The sequence below is a fragment of the Rhizomucor pusillus genome (assembly GCF_041956525.1).
Source record: "Rhizomucor pusillus strain CBS 183.67 unplaced genomic scaffold VTP01scaffold_8, whole genome shotgun sequence".
Classification (NCBI taxonomy): domain Eukaryota; kingdom Fungi; phylum Mucoromycota; class Mucoromycetes; order Mucorales; family Lichtheimiaceae; genus Rhizomucor; species Rhizomucor pusillus.
Window position 1 is genome coordinate 817,552 of NW_027192150.1, and position 18,551 is coordinate 836,102.

Below are 18,551 nucleotides of genomic sequence, written 5' to 3' on the forward strand. Positions count from 1 at the left end.
TTTTTTTTTTGGAAAGAATTTCGCCCTTGCAACACACTCAATTTTTTGATCTTCGTCTCACACACAGACGCAAGTCTCCCATTAAAAGTACCCAGGCACCGCGTCGCACTCAACTTCTTTCCTTCTTTCTTTCTTTCTTACGTTACATTATTCAAAGTACCTTTTTAATATGACTGCCACCACTTACGATCACTATCCTCAAAACGTCGGCATCTTGGCCATGGAAATGTACTTCCCCTCCAGAGTATGTCTACAACTGCTGATGGCTACCGTGGTACATCATCTAAAACAGGCGACAGTGCGTAGACCAGACGGAAATGGAGGTCTTTGACGGCGTCAGTGCTGGCAAATACACGATCGGTTTGGGTCAAGAAAAGATGGCCTTCATCGACGATCGTGAGGACATTCAGTCAATCTGTTTGACAGGTGAGCTTTTTGGGCAACCGTGCCAAGATGACCCGGGCCAAAGCTAATCTCTTTCCAAACAGCTGTCCAAAACTTGATGGAAAAGTACAATATCTCCTACAATGACATTGGTCGTCTTGAAGTTGGTACCGAGACTATCATTGACAAGTCCAAGGCTGTCAAGACCACCTTGATGACCTTGTTTATGGAGCACGGAAACACCGAGATTGAAGGCATTGATACCACCAATGCTTGCTACGGTGGTTTCAACGCGTTCTCCAATGCTATCAACTGGATTGAATCGTCCTCCTGGGACGGCCGCAAGGCTATCGTTATTGCCGGTGACTTGGCTCTCTACGCTTCCGGCGCTGCCCGCCCTACCTCCGGTGCAGGTGTCGTTGCCATGTTGATTGGTCCCAACGCTCCCATTGCTGTTGAGCGAGGTAATTATATCATCCGCAAACAAGATAACGAAAAGGACGAAAAAATCGGTGAGAAACTGATGGTTACACGCTTTCCGTTGTTCCATATAGGTTTGCGTAGCACTCACATGGAACATGCCTATGATTTCTACAAGCCCGACATGCACTCTGAGTACCCCGTCGTTGACGGAAAGTTCTCCAACACTTGCTACCTCCGTGCTTTCGACACTTGCTACAACCGCTACATGAGCCGTCTCGGCAAAAAGTTGAACAAGGATAAGCCCAGCATGGACGATATTGACTATGTCGTCTGCCACTCCCCCTACGCCAAGTTGGTCACCAAGTCTTTCGCTCGTGCAGTAAGTAGAAATAAGCGCATGTTGACCTTATCTTTGCCATAATTGATGATTGCTTTGCATTGTCTAGTCTTACAATGACTTTTTGTTGGACCGCGAAAACGAGAAATATGCTCCTTTGCAACCCTTTGCCGAGCTCACCTATGCTCAGTCACTAGAGAACCGTGACCTGGAAAAGGCATGCGTTGCTTTCACCAAGGCTGGTTACGCCCAGAAGGTTGGCCCTGCTGCCTACGTTCCCAAGCAAATTGGTAATATGTACGCTGCTGCTGTCTGGGCTGGTCTTGCATCGCTCGTTTCCGAAGTCGACTCTGAGACTCTCCAGAACAAGCGTGTGCTCTTGTACTCTTACGGTTCCGGTTTGGCCGCTTCCATGACCTCTTTCCGCATTGTTGGCTCTACTGAGGAAATCAAAAAGACCTTGAATTTGCGTGAGCGTCTTGCTGCTCGTATCCAGGCCAAGCCCGAAGACTTTGCAGAGGTAAGGACTTTCCGCTTTGTTTGCAAAGCTGTCATTCCTGGACTAAATGTTTATCTTTTGCTCTCTATAGGCCATGAAGATCCGTGAGCAGACCCACAATGCCTGCGACTATACCCCCGTTGGCAACCTTGACAACATCGCTTCAGGCGTTTACTACATTGAAAAGATTGATGACAAGTGGAGACGTTTCTACAAGCGCAAGGATTAGAGTACTTTAAATTTTTCTCCTCTTTATCTTCCTGTTATTTTAATCTTCTTCCTTTGTTGTGTTTCCCTCCGTTATTTAAATCTCTTACATTCTAATGAAACTGCCGCTTGGTAATTTTTTGTTTACAGTAACGATGATGATGCAAGACAGTTTCTTTTTATTCCAAATGATATACTAGTGATGAAAACAGAAGAAGAAAGACGAGATAGGAGAAATTACAAGAGAATATAGAAAGACAAACAAATGCTGGTTTGCTGATGGAGGATTACATGCGACAAAACACAAAATGATAAAGATTTCTGTCTTTTCCTTTCTTTCCTTTATCGTCGGTCGCGAGAACCCATGGACATTTTGCCGCTGAATAAATGCTTGGGCATCTTGGTCATAATGGCGCGATCGGACTCGCCGCGTCTGCCCATCTTGTTGGTCAGAGTCTGGCCCAACTTCTTTTGCTTGTCGGCTTCCTTCTTGGCCTGGTAATTTTAAAGGTTTTGTTAGCATATGGTGGATACTCGGTCGAAAATATTATGATACATTACCTTTACGTTTCGGAAACCTTGGTTAGCCATTTCGATATCCATAGCTTCACCACGGACTTCAGCGTTGGCTTCCTTGACAGCTTCGTCGGGAAGAGCTTCAGCACGAGATCTCTTGCGGCTGGTTGCCTTCATGCGCTCAACAGCAGCGCTGGCATCGATGCCCATGTTGCGCATGTGTTCGTCCATATCATCAATGGTATTCTTTTGTGCTTTGACTTTTAAGGGTACAGAGGGAGCGTTGCGGGTACGCGCAAGGCGGCTGGCCATCATCATCAGTTTCTTCTTTTCACGGATGGCGTCGGCGGTGTTCTTTAGCTCTTCATCGTCAGAGTCAAGCTTATATTAAGAAGGGGATCGCGTGAGTGTTTGATTCGACAAGGAAAAGCTTGGATTCAATTTAGACTTTACCATAGGCTCGTTTGTATCATAGAATCCTTGTTGCTCAAGACGCTCTTCTTCACGCTCCAAAGCTTCAAGCTTCTCTTCAATGTCAGGATCAATAAAGTCGGCGACGTTGTGACCCTCCCAGAATTCGGGAATGGCGTCGTATTTCCATTCATCGTTGGCGAGCAAGTATTTCTCTGTTTAAAAAGTCAAACATCAGTTACCACACATTCAAGTTAGCCTCGATTGGCACGTGATACTTACTCTTCATGTCATAGTTGTATACACCAGCACCGCCAGCTTCAATTTCAAGATCCTTTTCAAGCTTGGGTCGGTTGGGATCGTTAGGATCATATTTCATGCGGTTAAGAGCGCCTTCAGGGATGTTGGGAAGGCGGGCAATGTTGTCTCTCGCAGCGGGAATAGCCAAGTGAATCTTGTTGATAACATCGTTGATCTTGTTGCCAGACATCTTCATCTCAACACGAGCAGCCAAAAGTTTGTCGCAGGCTGTGTTTCTGACGTTCATAACACCTTCCTCAGAGTAGCACGACATGGTCAAGACAGTGGCGTTGTCGGTTCTAGCGATTTCTTCGATCCATGCGCGCTGCTCCTCGGGGAGATCCTCAGGCTTGACCTGATCGATCTTGTTGATAACCAGAACAATAGGCTTGTTGGCAAACAAAGGCTTGATGCTGTGGAACAACTTGACCTGAAAAAGAGGAGTGTGTGTGTGAGCGACATCTGTGTGGCATATTTTCTCAACGTAAACCTTGGTTACATTACCTGATCTTCTACACTGTAGCCACACTGTTCGGAAAGATCCATAAAGTACATGATGCAAGATCTCAAGTGAGCCATGGCGGTAATGGACTGCATTTCAATAGTGTTGCGTTCTTCGAGCGGGTGGTCAAGGATACCGGGAGTATCGATAACTTGCCATCGAAGGTACTTGTAGTCCATGTGTCCAACAAACAGAGACTTTGTGGTGAAAGCATAGGGTTGCACATCTACATCTGCGCGGGTGATTTTGTTGATAAAGCTGGATTTGCCAACGTTCGGGTATCCGCAAATCAAGAGCGTGCGGGTGTTGGGGTCAATGGAAGGTAAACGTGACAAGTGCTGACGAACTTGCTCGAGATATGCTAAGCTGTCCTTTTGTCGCTTCATGATCGTAGCCATTCTACCGAGCGCAGCACGCTTGAGCTGCTTGCAGCGGTACAGCGAGTCACCAAACTTTAACAAGCGAACATAGTCCTTGGCAACTTGATCAATCAAATGACGAGCAGTGTTAATCTGACCCAACGCTAATTTGTAATGGTCCTTGTCGTAAAGCACGTTCATGAGATCAGCGTAGAACGGGTGGACATCCTGGGTGACAGAGAATATTAGCAACCGGTCTCTCTTCCCTTTACACCGTCTCTCGCTCTCTTCTTTCTTTCATCCTCCTCCTCAACCGTGTATCGGGAAACTCACATCAAGTTTGGGGAATTCTTCCAAGATATGCTTGAACTTTTCTTCGAAACTGTCCTGAGTGAACTTGACCTTGCGCATATAGAACTGTCGAATACGGCCGATATTGTAGTTTTTGTGGACAACGGTGGGGGTCTTGCGCTGCGTCCTCGACAAGATAATGTCGATAAAGTCGCTGGCCGTAGGCACCGGCTCAATCTTTTTGAAATTGTACAGCGACATTTGTGGATTGTACCTTGAGTTGAAGCAAAAGAATCGTCGGGCCAAAAGGGCACAGTTGCAAAAAAGTTGAGCTCCACAACAAGCCACAACAGCACAGCGCAGGATTTTCCATGCCCGGGCTCTTCTAAATGCAAACAGCTGAGAGAGACCAGTAGTTACTGAGACAAACACGAAATGTATCGTGAGATAATCCCAAGGAGAAGGCGACTATATAGTACACCCGACTTGGAGACTATGAAGATCAGTAATATGAAAATGTTTTTGATAAAAAAATAGGACACAAAGTAACGAAGGAAAAGGTGGGAATTAGGTACAAATGAAACATTTTGTTATTATAGACGATGTTTGACAAGCAAATTTATTGTACCCAGCAATATTCAAGACGACATTGCGCATCTAACGTTGAGCATTTGCGGAACATGACGAAAGGTATGCCGTCATCAATGCACCGGCTTTTCCATCCCGTTGGATGTTGCGCTTAATGGTCGGAGCATATTGAAATCGTGTGTACCGCCTGCAGATCGTCGAAGTTGATACAGTGGATCCCATTGATTTCAAGGCCTCGTTTACTGGGATTTTGCTTAAAAATAGCGAGGCTCGAAAGAGATCAGGAGCATTTCTTGATTTTACAGCAGCTGCGAATCCAAAATCCATGATTTCCAAAAAAAAATCTGCATACTACTATCGTATATCGGAAGCAGACTTGCCTCGTCTCCTCGACTTGGTCACCAACATGGGCTTCGATGGCTCTGAGGCTGTGGATGATTGTCTTCTTGTAATCGTTGCAGTCAATATTGTCCTTGATCAAAGAGAAAGAAGTACAAGATTTTGGTTTAAAGTTCAGGCCATTCGCAATGATCAATAAGTCATTGATCTCTTTCTCCTTGGAACTTTTCTTGATGATACAGTCAATAACAAAGGAAGCCATATGGTACATGCTGGCTTTTTTGAACGTTGCCTGGATGGTTTCCAAGTGTAGCAGTGTGAACAGGGAAATGGATTTCTTCCATTTCCGCGTTGTTCTTGAAGTCTGCTGGCATACCCTAAATGGAAGAGCCAAGGAAAGTATGGCGGATGTCATCGACTGCTGTGCCGCCCCAGAATTTCCTGACCGCGGAAAGCTCGATGTTTCCAACATGATGGACAGTTCACTGTACTCCCTGCTTTTGTTCTCCTTCGGCCCAATCAAAGCGCGATTGCACGGTCAGACTGGCCAGTATGAAATAAGTCCTTGCACATATATATTTCCTTTCTCCGCCTTGTATCTGAGTCGCAAAGATACCAGATGAAACTATTGCATATCGCTTGCAGCAGGGTCGAGGAGCAAAGAGTCTTGCGAGAGGAAACAGTGCTACGATGGCATGGAAGAGTAGGTCTGAGGGATGCCTGTTTGTTGTGTCGGAAAGTAAAGCAAAGAGCTTCACTGTTGGAAAAAAGTCATGTATGACGGATGAAGAAAGGAAGAAAGGTAGAAAAATAGAAAGAAATGGCAGACACCCTTTTAAATCTTTGTCATGGCGTCAATACGTGGATACTGCGTATGTCCGCTGAGCTTCATCGTGCGGGAATCTGAAATGTCTCCTGCATAACACTAGCGCTTTCCTTTTACACATACACATTTCCAACTGCATCAAACACATGCCTCCAAAACCAATCAATATTAGTGCCTCTTCGGTAAGTGCCAGTACCTTGTCCGTCTGTGTGTATGAGAGATATTGTACGCTCACAGTGTAAATTCTCCTCATTCTCCTCATCGCCGTTCGCCAGTTTGTCGATCTCAAGGCACAAATAGCACAACACACCGAGCAGTTCGAACGGGCACGTTTAACAGCGAAGCATCAACCGGCAGCATCCCGGAGAAGCGACAAGGTAAATAGAACAGAACGAATATAATTTTTCGAACGGTTGCTCTAAAGGATTCTCCTGTAGAAACCGACGGTCTGGGCACGTCAAAACAAAGGTGTCTCTGCAAGATCGCAGCGCGATTCGGAGCAGCACTTGGAAGAAATCGAAAGTCATTCATTGTCAAGAAGTCGGGAGGCCCTGGAACGCAAAGCACAGATATATGAGAATTTGAAAAAAAGAATGCGCACCGAAGACGACGAGGATGAGAATGAAGAGGATGAACCGCTTATTGATTTCGATCGAAAGTACTGGGAAGAGGTAATGCCGTTTAGAACACAATTATCAATCGTTTTTTCGTGGTGTTAAGTTACATATTTCTGTAGCTCGAGCTCAGGGAAAGGCAAGAAGAAGCGAAAAGGAGCAAGATGAGGGATAAACAACAAGATCGCAGCAAGCAAGACGAAGCGGTAGACAGCGATGAGGATCCATGGGTCGAGTTTATAGACGAATTTGGTCGCACGCGAGTCCTTCGCAAAAGCCAATTACCAGAAGTACTACCTGATGAGGACGAGGACGACAATGATTACTCGGATAGATCCGGCAGTCCACCGCCACGCATTCCACGCAGCCCAGGTCTTGCTACCCGCGCAGATATCCTACACTACGACGCAAGCAAAGATGCACGAACAACAGGTGTCGGTTTCTATCAATTCGCGACGGACGAAGAGCAGCGTGCTGAACAAATGGAACGACTGAAAAAGCTGCGTGAAGAGACAGAAGAGGCACGCAGGAATGCAAAAAGCGTAGCTGAAAAGCGGAAAGCAATGTTAAGTAAAAATGCAGAAAAAATCCACGCGCGCAGAGCGGCATTGCTTGCCAAACGGCGGAAAACTACAGCAGGATCTTCACCATCATCATCATCCATAGCTTGACTTGACCTGACCAACATATAAGGCAAACTGGTTTTGTTTCAATAATATTCATATACTTCATCGCATACGCGGCATATTTTGCATTGTAATCTTTTTTCTCGTCGTTTGTTGCTTTTTAAATGTAGAATATGTACAGTTTGTTCTTTTTAATACTTGCGATCGTTCAATTTACATTATGAAGGAGGCTATGACTCGTCACTTTCATCGCTATCGTCGCTGTATGCAGCTAGCAAGGAAGATAATTTGTTGCCAGATGTTATCGAAGATGCGTTCTCTTTAGCCGTCGGTTTTTCTTCCACTTTGGGTTTCTTTGAACTTCCCTGATCGCTCTTGTTCTCGGTGGTGGTGGTATCATCTTTCTCGGTTTCATCAACCGATGATCGTTTCCTTTTCACAACAACGAGCCCATCTAAACCTCCTTTGGCTGAACTCTTTCTTTTTCCGTTATTGTTGCCCGATGCTCCTGACGCTGCTGGTGGCTTGAATATGCTCGGCTGCTGCTGCTGCTGTTGCTGTGCAGTGGCGGTTGGATCGGTATTGGTGGTAACAACTCGCGCATTCTCAACGGCTCTGTGGAAGATTAAATATGCACATAAAAGCCATGGGTTATTTCATTGCATTGATGTAATTATTTGGGAAATGGAATGATGACGAACTTTCGGTATGCTTCAAGTTCTTCGCGTTCCTTTTGTTGCATTTCCTCTTCAAGTCTTTTCTGAGTGTCTGCCAATGTATGGTAATAGTCAGCGTCGTCGTCATCGATACGCTTTATGAGATTGCTGAGCCGAGTCGATTCTTTGAACAGCTCTTCCTTGATGTTCTTTTGCTCCTGCAGTCTCTCATACAGCGTTCGATGATCTTGCGGTTCTTGGAGCTTTGACTCTGCAGTGAAAAAAAAAAAACAAGACGATTGCTTGTATCAATGCTTAGATTAGCACACAGCTTTGCAACCAACCCTGCTGGCTATCGTTGTTGTCAATGGATTCTTCCTTGTCTTGATTGACAATTGAACGCGAGACAAACTTCATGGTTGTTCAACAAGAAAGAAAAGAAACGGCCTTGACCACCCCGCGCACACACTCACACAGAAAGTTTAATTTTTGTCACTCCACACTACCTTTTTCTGTCCTCCCGTAACTTTTTGTCGTCGCAATGCTGGCACGCCACCTTGCTGCTGCTTCTCTTCGCACTCGACATGTTCAACCTGTCTGGCAGCAGCTAGCAGCGTACAAGCAACAACAACCAGCAGCAGCGGTGCTGTCAGTCTTTTGGAACCAGAAGCGATTCGCCGTATGTAACTTGCATGGCAACTTGTTGCGAACAGCAGTGTTAAATCAGATATATAAAGGGACATAACAAATGGAGTAAAGTCAAGCACACAAAAGGTGCCAAGGATGCGAAAAAGAGCAAACTGTTTTCAAAGATATCTCTGGAAATAGCGTCCGCGGTTCGAGGCAAGCAACTTTGTAAACAATTTACATGCGTATCGATCATATATCAATCAACAATATACTTTGCATCTTTTAGCTGCCGGTAACGCTGATCCAGCACTCAACCCACGGCTCGCATCCGTTCTTAACAGGGCAAAGGCTGCCAATCTTCCTAAGGATAATATAGAGAATGCCATCAAAAAGGTAGACGGTGCACAGTGTCAAAAGTGTTGCTCGGACTGATCCAAAGATTAGGCACTGGATAAAGGAAAAGATGGTGTTGAGGATGTTGTTTATGAGTGTTACGGTCCCGGAGGCATTGCTATGATTGTGTATGTTTCTAACTTGCTATTTAACTGGTAACCACCTACAGCGTCGCTAACTATCATTCATACAGAGAAGCAGTAACTGATAAAAAGGCACGTACCGTAAAGGAAGTCAAGGAAGTTTTGAACCGAACTGGGTAAGATGAGATACAAAGAACTATCCCAGATGATACAATCGCTAACACTGCAAAAAGCGGTTCGGTATCTTCAGTCGGTTGGTTGTTTGAAAAGAAAGGCAAAGTGGTGTTTGCCCCTGGCGAATCTGGACATTCCGAGGAGCAAATGATGGATGCAGCTATCGAGGCAGGCGCCGAAGATATAGAGACTGAAGACGAGGGCCTGGTGGAGGTATAACTTACGCATACCGAAACTGATGCAAGTAACCGCAAGTAACCGACTTACGGCATCCCTAGGTCATTTGCGACTTTTCACAGCTAAGTGCAGTGAGCAAAGCGCTCTCTGAACAAAAGTATGAAATCCAACGCATGGAAGCTACATATATCCCTCAGAGCACGGTCGAGGTGTCAGATCCAGAGACAAGAGAACTTGTGGAAAAATGCCTTGACGATATGGAAAACTTGGATGATATTGTCAAGATCCATTGCAATGCCGTTTTGGAGAATGATAAAGTAGAAGAAGAGCAGTAATATATACATTGGAGGGAGAAAGGAGAAAAATATATAGATTGTACAGTAATTAAAAGTATTGGCGCATGGATCCCTCAGCGCGAAGTTCAGGATCATCGGCAATGATGTAGTATGTATGGAGGAAGAGGTGCGGGAATCGAGCAGTAAAGTAGTACAGGTAATTGTCGGGCGGTTCACCCAGCGTTGCTTTGACTTGTTCGGGCAGATCTTGCCAATGATGTTTCTGTTTGATGTTAGTATATCCGCTTTTCTTATCTAACGAGTAGCAAATTATTCACCTTATTTCGCAATGCACGAAGAAGGTCTCGGACACGTTTTCCATCATATTTGCGGAACTTGCCGAGATCAGTAGCAACAACCCGATCAATGCGGCGATACCAGTTGCCACCTATAACATTGTCCAAGTCGCTCTCGAGCCGTTGCAAAAGCGGTGACGGAGGATCCCGTTGTTCAACTTCAAACCGGTCAGATGCATCCTGCAAAAATGCCAACCGTTTGGCAGGCGTCCAAAAGAACGGATGTGCCAGCACCACATCTGCGTTCGGTCTTTACACACCATGCATTAATACTACCGCTGTTTGAAAGGCGTCTACTACATTTGCTTTCAACTTACCGTAGCTTTGGCTCCTGCGAAAGCATGCGGGAAATAAGGTCGGCTGCTTCGACGCCATCCTCACCCATATCCTGGAGTTTGTCGAGAGTGTAATCTCCTTTCAAAATGTTGTTTTCGCGGACAAAGCGCGGCCCGAATGGATGGTCGCCGCCAGACAAGACATAGTAAAACACGCAACCTGCTGCGAAAATGTCGATGGCGCGACTACCGCGTGGTGGCAAGCCAATCTGCTTGCCGTTTGCGTTATCCCGCTTGTCCCTGCTGCTGCTACTATCCTCGCTGGTAGATGCAGCAATGTTGGCCAGTAACTCGGGCGCACACCAGCCAACCGTGCCGACTGGAGACGCGGTTGTGTAGTGGAAACTGCTCTGTTCCCCTTCAAGTTTCTTGCATAGGCCAAAATCGGACAGGAGGATGCGCAGCGGCGGTTTGTCTTTGCTAACTCCTTGCCTGCTAGGCGCTAACAAGATATTTTGAGGCTTGATATCACGATGGACAATTTTAAGCGAATGTAAATGCTGTATGCCGCACATAATTTGATAAAGTATGTTTGCTGGATCCATCTGGTCAAACAGTTGCATATCTGGTACTGAGAGTGTACGCTCCATATAATCGTGAAGCGATCCATAGCAGAGTTCCAGCGCAATGTAAAGGAATCGATCAGATTCTTCCTTGTAGTAATATCGCACAACGTTTGGGTGGTCGTCGCTTTCTTGCAAAAGTTTCACTTCTTGAAACGCGATGTCGTAAAAATCAATCAATAGACGCTTGACAGCTACTGCGCGACCGTCAAACTCGCCCTTGTACACAATAGTGCCATGGCTGCCGTATCCGAGAATTGTATCAGACAGTTTGAGAACTTCTGGTTTCTTTTCAGACAACGTTTGCGGCTCCAAGACGCGTGCTTTGATTCTGCGAGGTTGGATATCTGCTGCTGGAGTTGTAGGTGTGACGGGAGTAGTTTCAACCTTGGTGGTAGTGTCGACTGGTACTGGGGCATCATCGGCTTTCGCTCTATCCGTTGTAGAGCCTTGCTCTGCATCCGCGTCCAAAGGTGCCAATGTTTTCGCAGCCGTTACAGGGCTATCTTTACTACCCCTAGAAACTCGGATAGATCGCCTAGCTCTGCGTTTCTTCGCGGCGTCAAACTTTCTCTTCAAAGTCTTGATTCTTTGTGAAAGATACAACTCATAGAACTTTACTATCTGTCGTCGCGATGCATAGCAGATAGCAACAATAGCAGCCAGGTACGATTTCCAAAACTTGCCGGGACCATCGTGAAAGAATCCCTCTTTGATGTCTTTGTAGTTGGGTGTAGAATCATCGGGATACTCGCCAGGTAAAAGGCGGCGAGCCGGGTATATATTCGGCGCACCACCCGGACGTGGTATAGGATCGGTTGTTACAACAGGATGTCGGCCTACGAGAAAGTCGACGTGTGCTTTGCAGCCTTTACATTTGTAAAGATGGTCTGTATGTCTGTTCCACCAGAACTTAAAGTTGCTCGATGTGTCTGAAGTCTGTTCTTCGCCAGGCGGAAGCGCTCGATACATTGGCGCGAGTCCTGAAAGATGGACAAGCGGATAGTGATCTGCAGAAAATGCAAACAGACTTCCTTCGTAAACACCCACGTAGACAAATCCATTTGGCAGACGTTGTTGCTGTTTCGCTACACTGAGCAGTTCGCCCACCATGCCTGTTTGCAGCGTATGCGGTGGCTCCTGCTTCGAGAGAGCAATGGTGAAATCCTGCCTTCGATACACATCGAACACGCTGACAACTGGAATGTGCAAGTCCAAAGACCACAACACTTCGCCGTTTGTCACTTTGACAGCCGTGATAGCGCCGTTCGTATCGGGAGCAATGTAGATATCGGATGCGACTATGCTGTCCGGAACATCCCAATCGAGTTTGTTGGGCACATACTCGCTGTATGTCAAATTCCACCATTTCTGGTTATTGTTATCGAAAATGGCGACCTTGTAGTCGTGTCGTCCAAGAAAGATGGTATGAGGCGGAAGTCGATTTTGGGTAGCCATCACGTAGGCGTCTTGAGCGTGATCCAAGTCAAACTTTCGCAAAATCTTGCCAGAACGAGGGTCGATAGCTGTCATGACTGTACTCTTGCTGCCCACATACGTCGTTCCTCTCCTCGTACGGACGGGCGACTGTGCGACGATTTCCTGAATACTAAAAGGAAGTTTCTGGCAGCTTTAATTAGCATACAACGAAATATGCACAGTGTTTTGAACACTCACTCACCTCGAGCGGCCGGCCTTCGCCATAGACATACAAGATACCGCCATTTTGTGGCTCTACAATGTAGTACATTTCGTATCCTTCTGCGTCTGCATTGTCGTCATCCGTTACAGACATCTCTTGGCTGCTGCTTTCTTCACTGTCATCCATCAGAAAATCGTCAAATGCATGCGATTCGTCATGCATCGAGTTTTCCGGACGCTGTCGTCGGATATCATGCTTCGTTCGGAAGTGTATTGTGGAGCGTATCACTGAACTGCCAGAGGTACCGCCCTGAAGAGTCCAATACACGTTTCCGGTGGAACGATCGACGCCTCGCACAGAGCCGTCGAGTGATGAGATGAGTATAAGGTCTGTGGGTATAAGATCGTCTGATACTTTGTTAATCTTTTTTTGTCCGCGATCGCCAAACTGCTGGTGTCGTTGTATCAAGTACAATCCTGGTGGGTATAACGACAAGTCTTTGTTGTATCCGGAAAACGTCAACTCTGTCGTCGCAACAAAGGTGACGATTTGGATAATTACAACGATTGCCCAACTTAGTAAATGTCGTATTCGCCTCGACCGCATTCCTCTGGAAAGAAAGAGAAGAGGGTTGTGTCGTCCTGTTACCCCCACCCTCCTCAGGCTTTGTTTCCTTTTACAGCAAGTCTTTCCATCTCCCCACACAATTTTCGCTATCCAATTTGCAACGTTTATGCCATTGCGTGCGCCACTTCACAAAAGTAACTCATACTCCATACTGTATAACTGTATTAGAATGATGATATATTCAAAAGAACATTTTGAATTTGTAATGTAATTAGATATTGCAACTTTTCCCCTGATGCCTTGTTACAGCCAATTTTGAATTCTATGCTATGATTTAATCTTTTGATGGTGGCGTGGTATCGCCATGCAAGCCTTTGCGCACCGCCAAGACAGAATCCTGACAAACGAATATAGTTAACACTATATTCTCTAATGCCAAAAACGTGCTTGTAAAAGACACTTACCACAATGACGGCATCGACACCGTATTTCTTTTGAGCGATAGCATTCTCGACTTCGTTGTTAAGAACACCATAGGTGAATAGCAAGAGACCCGATTCCTTGATAACACGAACCATGCGAGGCGCTTGAAGAACAGGTTCGCTTGCGGATACAATACCAAGCAGATCTGCTTGCTTTGCGAACCGCATGGCTCCCTGCAAAGAATTACATCGAATATCTGCCATTGGCAAAGTGCCAGCATCTGTGAGGAAGAAGACTGGATAGTTGGGCTGCTTCAGGTTAAGAGCTAGACAAATTTCTGGGTGGAAAGAGGAGAATATGATTTTTCGGTCTTGCTCTGCATGATCATAGACACATTCGAGAATGGTATCCACAAAGATATTCACTTCTTGGAACTGGTGAAGCTCGTCCCCTTCTGCTTCATCCACCATCGGATACTTGATTTCAATGTTGCAGCCTGCACTCTTTGGAATTTTCTATAAAAATCCTTTCGCGTTAGTTATTTGTACTTGCGAAATGCCCCATCATTCATATACCCACCTTCAATGCTTCTTTCAATGTGGTAAACGGAGCTTGGATACTCTCAGGTCCATTGCCTTTCATCTTTCCAAGCTTCTTCGTTCTTGTCAACTCCATGCGACCCGATAACAAATGGCGTCCATGCATTTGAGAACCGCGGATAGCACTCATGGAATGTGATCTGTTGACTCGTTTTGTCGGCTGGGAAGCAGATGGCGATAGAGGTGCAAGCGATTCTTCAAACGAGGCAGCAGCCAATGCAGGAAGTTCATCAGCTTCATCTTTTTCCTTGGAGGTCGATATCAGTTGGCCTTTAGGTCCATCGCTGACACCGGTGTGATATTCTTTGATATGTCCGGACGGTCTTAAATTCAGGAACTGTTCCACAGTGATTGCATTGAGGGGTATATCGTAACCGGTTTCTGTAACAGTCCAATCGTGATAGATAACGGGAACCAAATCCTTTGTCAATTGCACATCTACAAATAGTTATTTTCAGTACAAAGTCTTGCAGGCTAAAGAAAAGTCAAAACTTACCAAACTCGACATATTCGGCACCCAAGGATGCAGCAGTGATAAAGGAGAGGACAGTGTTTTCTCCAACTTGCAAGCGTGCAGCCTTCTTGTTCATTCCAGAGCCACGATGGCCAATAACCTTTCGAAAGTGTTAGTCGCAAATATTCGACCTAGGATTATTTAGAGGTCATACCTTGGTATCAACGGATTTATAGTAAGTGTATCGGTCACCGACAGTCATTTTAGGGTGACTGAAAGGTGTGACTATAAAGTACTCAAATCCAAGGGAGCCGACATACTCCAGGGAAGAAGACCCGATCAGTGGCACAGTTTGCTGTCCACGCAAAGACATATTGCCAGCAGCGTGACCTTTAAATCCTCTGGATTTTGTAAAGATCTGGTCGCCTGCAAACAAGGCAGTGCCTCGCGCAAGAGTACTTTCTGATGGCGTCGATCCAAATGTCTCCACCACGTCGAACTTAAGGACAACTTCTTCAGGCTTCGAGGTGAAGAGGACAATAGGCTCTGGATGGAATGGAGTATGCTGATTGCTTGGGGGCAAATCGATGATAGGCACAGTTCCTGTTGCATTCACAGCAGAGACCGAAACAGAAAGGCGCTGCTCATCGAAAGATGACTCGGTGAAGCTAATGAATCTTCGCGATAGAGGATTGCGAATATCGTTGGATCCCAAGGTAATAATAATCATGGATTGATCCGTGAGGTACTTGTGACCATACAAACGACCAGCGCTCGACCGGGTCTTGGATATGAAATTATTTTGCTTGTCATCACCGTTGACCAGACTCGTATGAGCCCAATTTTCCGGCATAGGCTCAATTTTGTCCGGCTTGATGAGACGACCAATGTCCAAATGTCCTCGGAACACTGCATGTTCGTAGGCCGCCCATCCTCCATTGTCAGTCGCGGTCCGGTCAGCACCGGCCTCCAGAAGCAGTTCGGCAATATCTTTGTGACCTTCGATAGCTGCAGTCATACGTCGTAATCAGCATAAAATTCTATGCACATATCGATATTTTCAATTGTTACCTGTGACCATCAGAGGAGTCCACTTGTTCAGCTTCTCGGGAAGGTTGACATTTGCATGTCTCTGGATTAATGCACGGACACCTTCGGTAAAATGATTTCGAATCGCGATAAGCATGGCAGTTTCTCCATCATCGTCAGCCAGGTCTACAGAAGCACCATGCTGCAGCAAAAGTTGTAACAGATCCAAGTTTGAAATACTGCAAGCCATAGCAACGGCCGAAGGATGATGGATCGAGCGGGCAAAGTCAGGGATCGCATCAGCATCGCCGTTTGTTTCACCAGTTTTGTTAGATGCAGCTAGAGTATGTATATAAGATACATGATCTATGTATAGTATGTGAAATATTTACTTACCCGCTAAAACTTCATCAATGTTATCAATTTTTCCTAATTGGACAAGCACACTCAAAGTTTTATGGCTTCCGTGGATTATCGCCAAGAAAAAGGGCGTGTGACCTTCCCGATCTTGCCAAAAAGAGTCCTTGAAGCCATCCTTTCCGTAGTATGATTGCTCCACGGCATGCTGCATAAGGATACTGGCATACTCGGGTTGCTCGAATTCGCAAGCGTAATGCAGAGGCCGACGTCCCATAAAGTCGATCTCTTTCGGAAGTTCTGGCACAAGTTTTATGAGTTTGCGCACAGCCTCTAACACTTTGGGTTTCAGCTCTGATTCTCTGTGTTTGATAGCCAATTTGTGTAGCAAGTTTCTTTCATTAATGTCTCGCTGACCCAGAGGATTCACACCAATACTGATCAGATATTCCAGGCAACACACGGAGCCGCGCTGTAAACTGAGCTCTAGCAGTGCATATTTGAACTAGAAAGACGAAAAACGTTAAACGTTGGAACAATTCATTTTTGTTTATGTGCCGCGTGGTACCTGGTGTTCATCCAATGCACCTTTGAACTCTGTAAGTTCACCCGAATTCAGCACCGCTGCCAGCTTGTCTGCATCGTCGTTTTCGAGCAGCGGTGTGATATCTGCATTCTCCTTCTCGATCAAAAGGTTGTTTCGGCTAAGACTGGGATGCAAGGACACCAACGTGGGTCCGTTCGCGCTGCCGTTAACTAGAACCTTTTCAGTCTTCGGCAAGCGATCCCTGGTAGCAGTGAGCTTTGCAATCCAATCCGACAATCGATCGATTTCCAGACGAAGGTCTAGATGCGAGGCAAACGGAAGGACTGCAACCTAGGAGAGAGCCCGGTCACCATGGAGACAGGCATATTTTGAATTATTGCGAATACCTTTGTTTGCCAGTAAACAGTCTGAGTCTCGAGACCCAGCTTCTTGTCAAGTCTTGTCAAATCAAGTTCAGCACACGTGGGCATGAATTTCAAATTTGAAGGGAGACAAAAAAGACTTACTTTTTTAGGATCTTCCGAAAGCCTTTGGCATTTAGTTCTGCGAACCACATTATTTTGTTCATTTGTGCACGTGTTTCCTTGAGTGCATTGACAAGCTCCTCGTAATTGTCCACGCACGCCGCGTTGTCAACGTCACCGGAAGGATCCCGATCATCGCTGGGAGAGTAGCATTGATGGTACTTTTCGGACAAGATCCAAAGCCGCCGGTTGATCTGCGATTGCTTGTACGTGTAGAACGTATTGACCTTCTCCAGCTCCCGGTCCAGCTGAAAGAAAATCGCTACTTATATTTTGAGCAAACATGCTGCCATGAGGTTAGGCAATCTAGTCAATGACCTGTCGTAGCCTCCTCAGTTGGTGGCAGTTGCAGGGCGGCTTCTTTGATTGACTTTTTGAGCGCTTTGTAGGACAAATAGTTCTTGGACCATTCAGGTATCTGATTGTTCAGAAGAGTCTTGCCGAACTTCATGGAACAAGAGAAAAAAAAATTAAGAGGACAAAGGGGTTGGATCGAAACAAGCAGCCTGCTTTAAATAGCTCGGTGGTCGGCAAAAATCATATTCCGCGCTAGCCTGTATCGCCGCTTGTTGGCATGGCTTTTGCATGATTCGTCGTTTGACAGTCATACAACACGTAACTCCTTACCTGCTTCCGTCCCATCCCCGCCTGCGACGATACACATACAATGAACTATCAATAGGCAAAACCTACTCTCGTATTTGCATATCTCTGTCTTCTTTTCAGCCGTGCTACTGTCCAGTTACTATGGAAATTACTAAGCACGTGCAATTAAGAGACCTTGAAGCTCTCAAACTGCCGAGCAACTGTGGTTTCGAATTGATCCTCAAAAGCCAAAAAAGTCAAAAAAGTCAAACAGAAAACCTTATTACGGATCACATGGCAGAATTGCGAATGATGGCTTAGGTCGCTTGGGCTGATAAGGAAGGTCACGACGGACCCGTCGTGGGATTTCTCATTTGACTTCGAGCGATCTTTCCGAAAATGGTTGTTGTAGACAGGGCTCGAATGCTAGTTGGAGCTGGCCCTCGGCATCACGCAGTAACTTTGCACAACCATGAATGGACTGAGTTGCATCATTGACGCATAAGGGTAATTAAGAAACCTTAAACGCCTTCAATAAATGCTGCTACTGTACTAGTTTTATTGCATTGTCCTCCGCGCTGCATCGGGGATGGGCAAGTATCAACACTAAACATAGTTTTCAATGAGCGCAGGTGGCGCCATGAGATCATTACATATAAGCAACGACAACAGAGAGCCATGAAGATATCCATCGACATTGGAAACGATGACGACAGCGTTGCCTCGATTTTTTCTGATAAGATGAGAGAAATTCATTTAGCAACACTCCAGCAGACCCTCCTGAACCATCACCCATTCTTTCGTCTCTCTTTTTTCCGTCAGCAACTATATTAATAGCTGACCTTGCCAAGTTGGAAGTATGCCTAAAGCGGAAATCAATTGACAACACGGATGATAGCTCCTTGGTTTTGACAACAGCTGCTTGCTGTGGAGGCAAGGAAAATATGCGAACCAGTGAAC

General features: G+C 45.8%; 8 protein-coding genes across 8 annotated transcripts; 4 read left to right on the plus strand and 4 right to left on the minus strand.

The window, feature by feature from the left end:
• Window positions 1-169: 169 nt before the first annotated feature.
• Window positions 170-1,872, plus strand: VTP01DRAFT_10315 (uncharacterized protein; the record flags this gene model as incomplete). Its single annotated transcript, XM_069378664.1, has 6 exons — window positions 170-244; window positions 300-426; window positions 489-848; window positions 939-1,186; window positions 1,254-1,664; window positions 1,735-1,872. 6 exons carry the CDS (start codon window positions 170-172, stop codon window positions 1,870-1,872), a joined length of 1,359 nt encoding a protein of 452 aa, XP_069239740.1.
• Window positions 1,873-2,192: 320 nt separating this feature from the next.
• VTP01DRAFT_10316 (uncharacterized protein) lies at window positions 2,193-4,490 on the minus strand (the record flags this gene model as incomplete). Its single annotated transcript, XM_069378665.1, has 6 exons — window positions 2,193-2,345; window positions 2,412-2,747; window positions 2,820-2,992; window positions 3,060-3,507; window positions 3,582-4,166; window positions 4,272-4,490. 6 exons carry the CDS (start codon window positions 4,488-4,490, stop codon window positions 2,193-2,195), a joined length of 1,914 nt encoding a protein of 637 aa, XP_069239741.1.
• Window positions 4,491-4,831: 341 nt separating this feature from the next.
• On the plus strand, window positions 4,832-5,355 carry VTP01DRAFT_10317 (uncharacterized protein; the record flags this gene model as incomplete). Its single annotated transcript, XM_069378666.1, has 2 exons — window positions 4,832-4,954; window positions 5,011-5,355. The coding sequence occupies 2 exons, from the start codon at window positions 4,832-4,834 to the stop codon at window positions 5,353-5,355; spliced, it is 468 nt and encodes a 155-aa protein (XP_069239742.1).
• Window positions 5,356-6,128: 773 nt separating this feature from the next.
• VTP01DRAFT_10318 (uncharacterized protein) lies at window positions 6,129-7,267 on the plus strand (the record flags this gene model as incomplete). The annotated part of the gene is made up of 4 exons (XM_069378667.1): window positions 6,129-6,164; window positions 6,258-6,359; window positions 6,420-6,653; window positions 6,719-7,267. 4 exons carry the CDS (start codon window positions 6,129-6,131, stop codon window positions 7,265-7,267), a joined length of 921 nt encoding a protein of 306 aa, XP_069239743.1.
• A 185-nt stretch (window positions 7,268-7,452) lies between these two features.
• VTP01DRAFT_10319 (uncharacterized protein) lies at window positions 7,453-8,295 on the minus strand (the record flags this gene model as incomplete). Its single annotated transcript, XM_069378668.1, has 3 exons — window positions 7,453-7,837; window positions 7,924-8,149; window positions 8,223-8,295. 3 exons carry the CDS (start codon window positions 8,293-8,295, stop codon window positions 7,453-7,455), a joined length of 684 nt encoding a protein of 227 aa, XP_069239744.1.
• Window positions 8,296-8,419: 124 nt separating this feature from the next.
• VTP01DRAFT_10320 (uncharacterized protein) lies at window positions 8,420-9,670 on the plus strand (the record flags this gene model as incomplete). The annotated part of the gene is made up of 7 exons (XM_069378670.1): window positions 8,420-8,557; window positions 8,616-8,721; window positions 8,795-8,901; window positions 8,953-9,029; window positions 9,095-9,160; window positions 9,218-9,371; window positions 9,437-9,670. The coding sequence occupies 7 exons, from the start codon at window positions 8,420-8,422 to the stop codon at window positions 9,668-9,670; spliced, it is 882 nt and encodes a 293-aa protein (XP_069239745.1).
• A 49-nt stretch (window positions 9,671-9,719) lies between these two features.
• Window positions 9,720-13,112, minus strand: VTP01DRAFT_10321 (uncharacterized protein; the record flags this gene model as incomplete). The annotated part of the gene is made up of 4 exons (XM_069378671.1): window positions 9,720-9,893; window positions 9,949-10,216; window positions 10,284-12,487; window positions 12,546-13,112. The coding sequence occupies 4 exons, from the start codon at window positions 13,110-13,112 to the stop codon at window positions 9,720-9,722; spliced, it is 3,213 nt and encodes a 1,070-aa protein (XP_069239746.1).
• A 295-nt stretch (window positions 13,113-13,407) lies between these two features.
• Window positions 13,408-17,457, minus strand: VTP01DRAFT_10322 (uncharacterized protein; the record flags this gene model as incomplete). The annotated part of the gene is made up of 11 exons (XM_069378672.1): window positions 13,408-13,470; window positions 13,538-14,011; window positions 14,076-14,533; window positions 14,592-14,709; window positions 14,764-15,557; window positions 15,621-15,917; window positions 15,975-16,440; window positions 16,504-16,812; window positions 16,869-16,920; window positions 16,989-17,268; window positions 17,325-17,457. The coding sequence occupies 11 exons, from the start codon at window positions 17,455-17,457 to the stop codon at window positions 13,408-13,410; spliced, it is 3,444 nt and encodes a 1,147-aa protein (XP_069239747.1).
• Window positions 17,458-18,551: the final 1,094 nt, after the last annotated feature.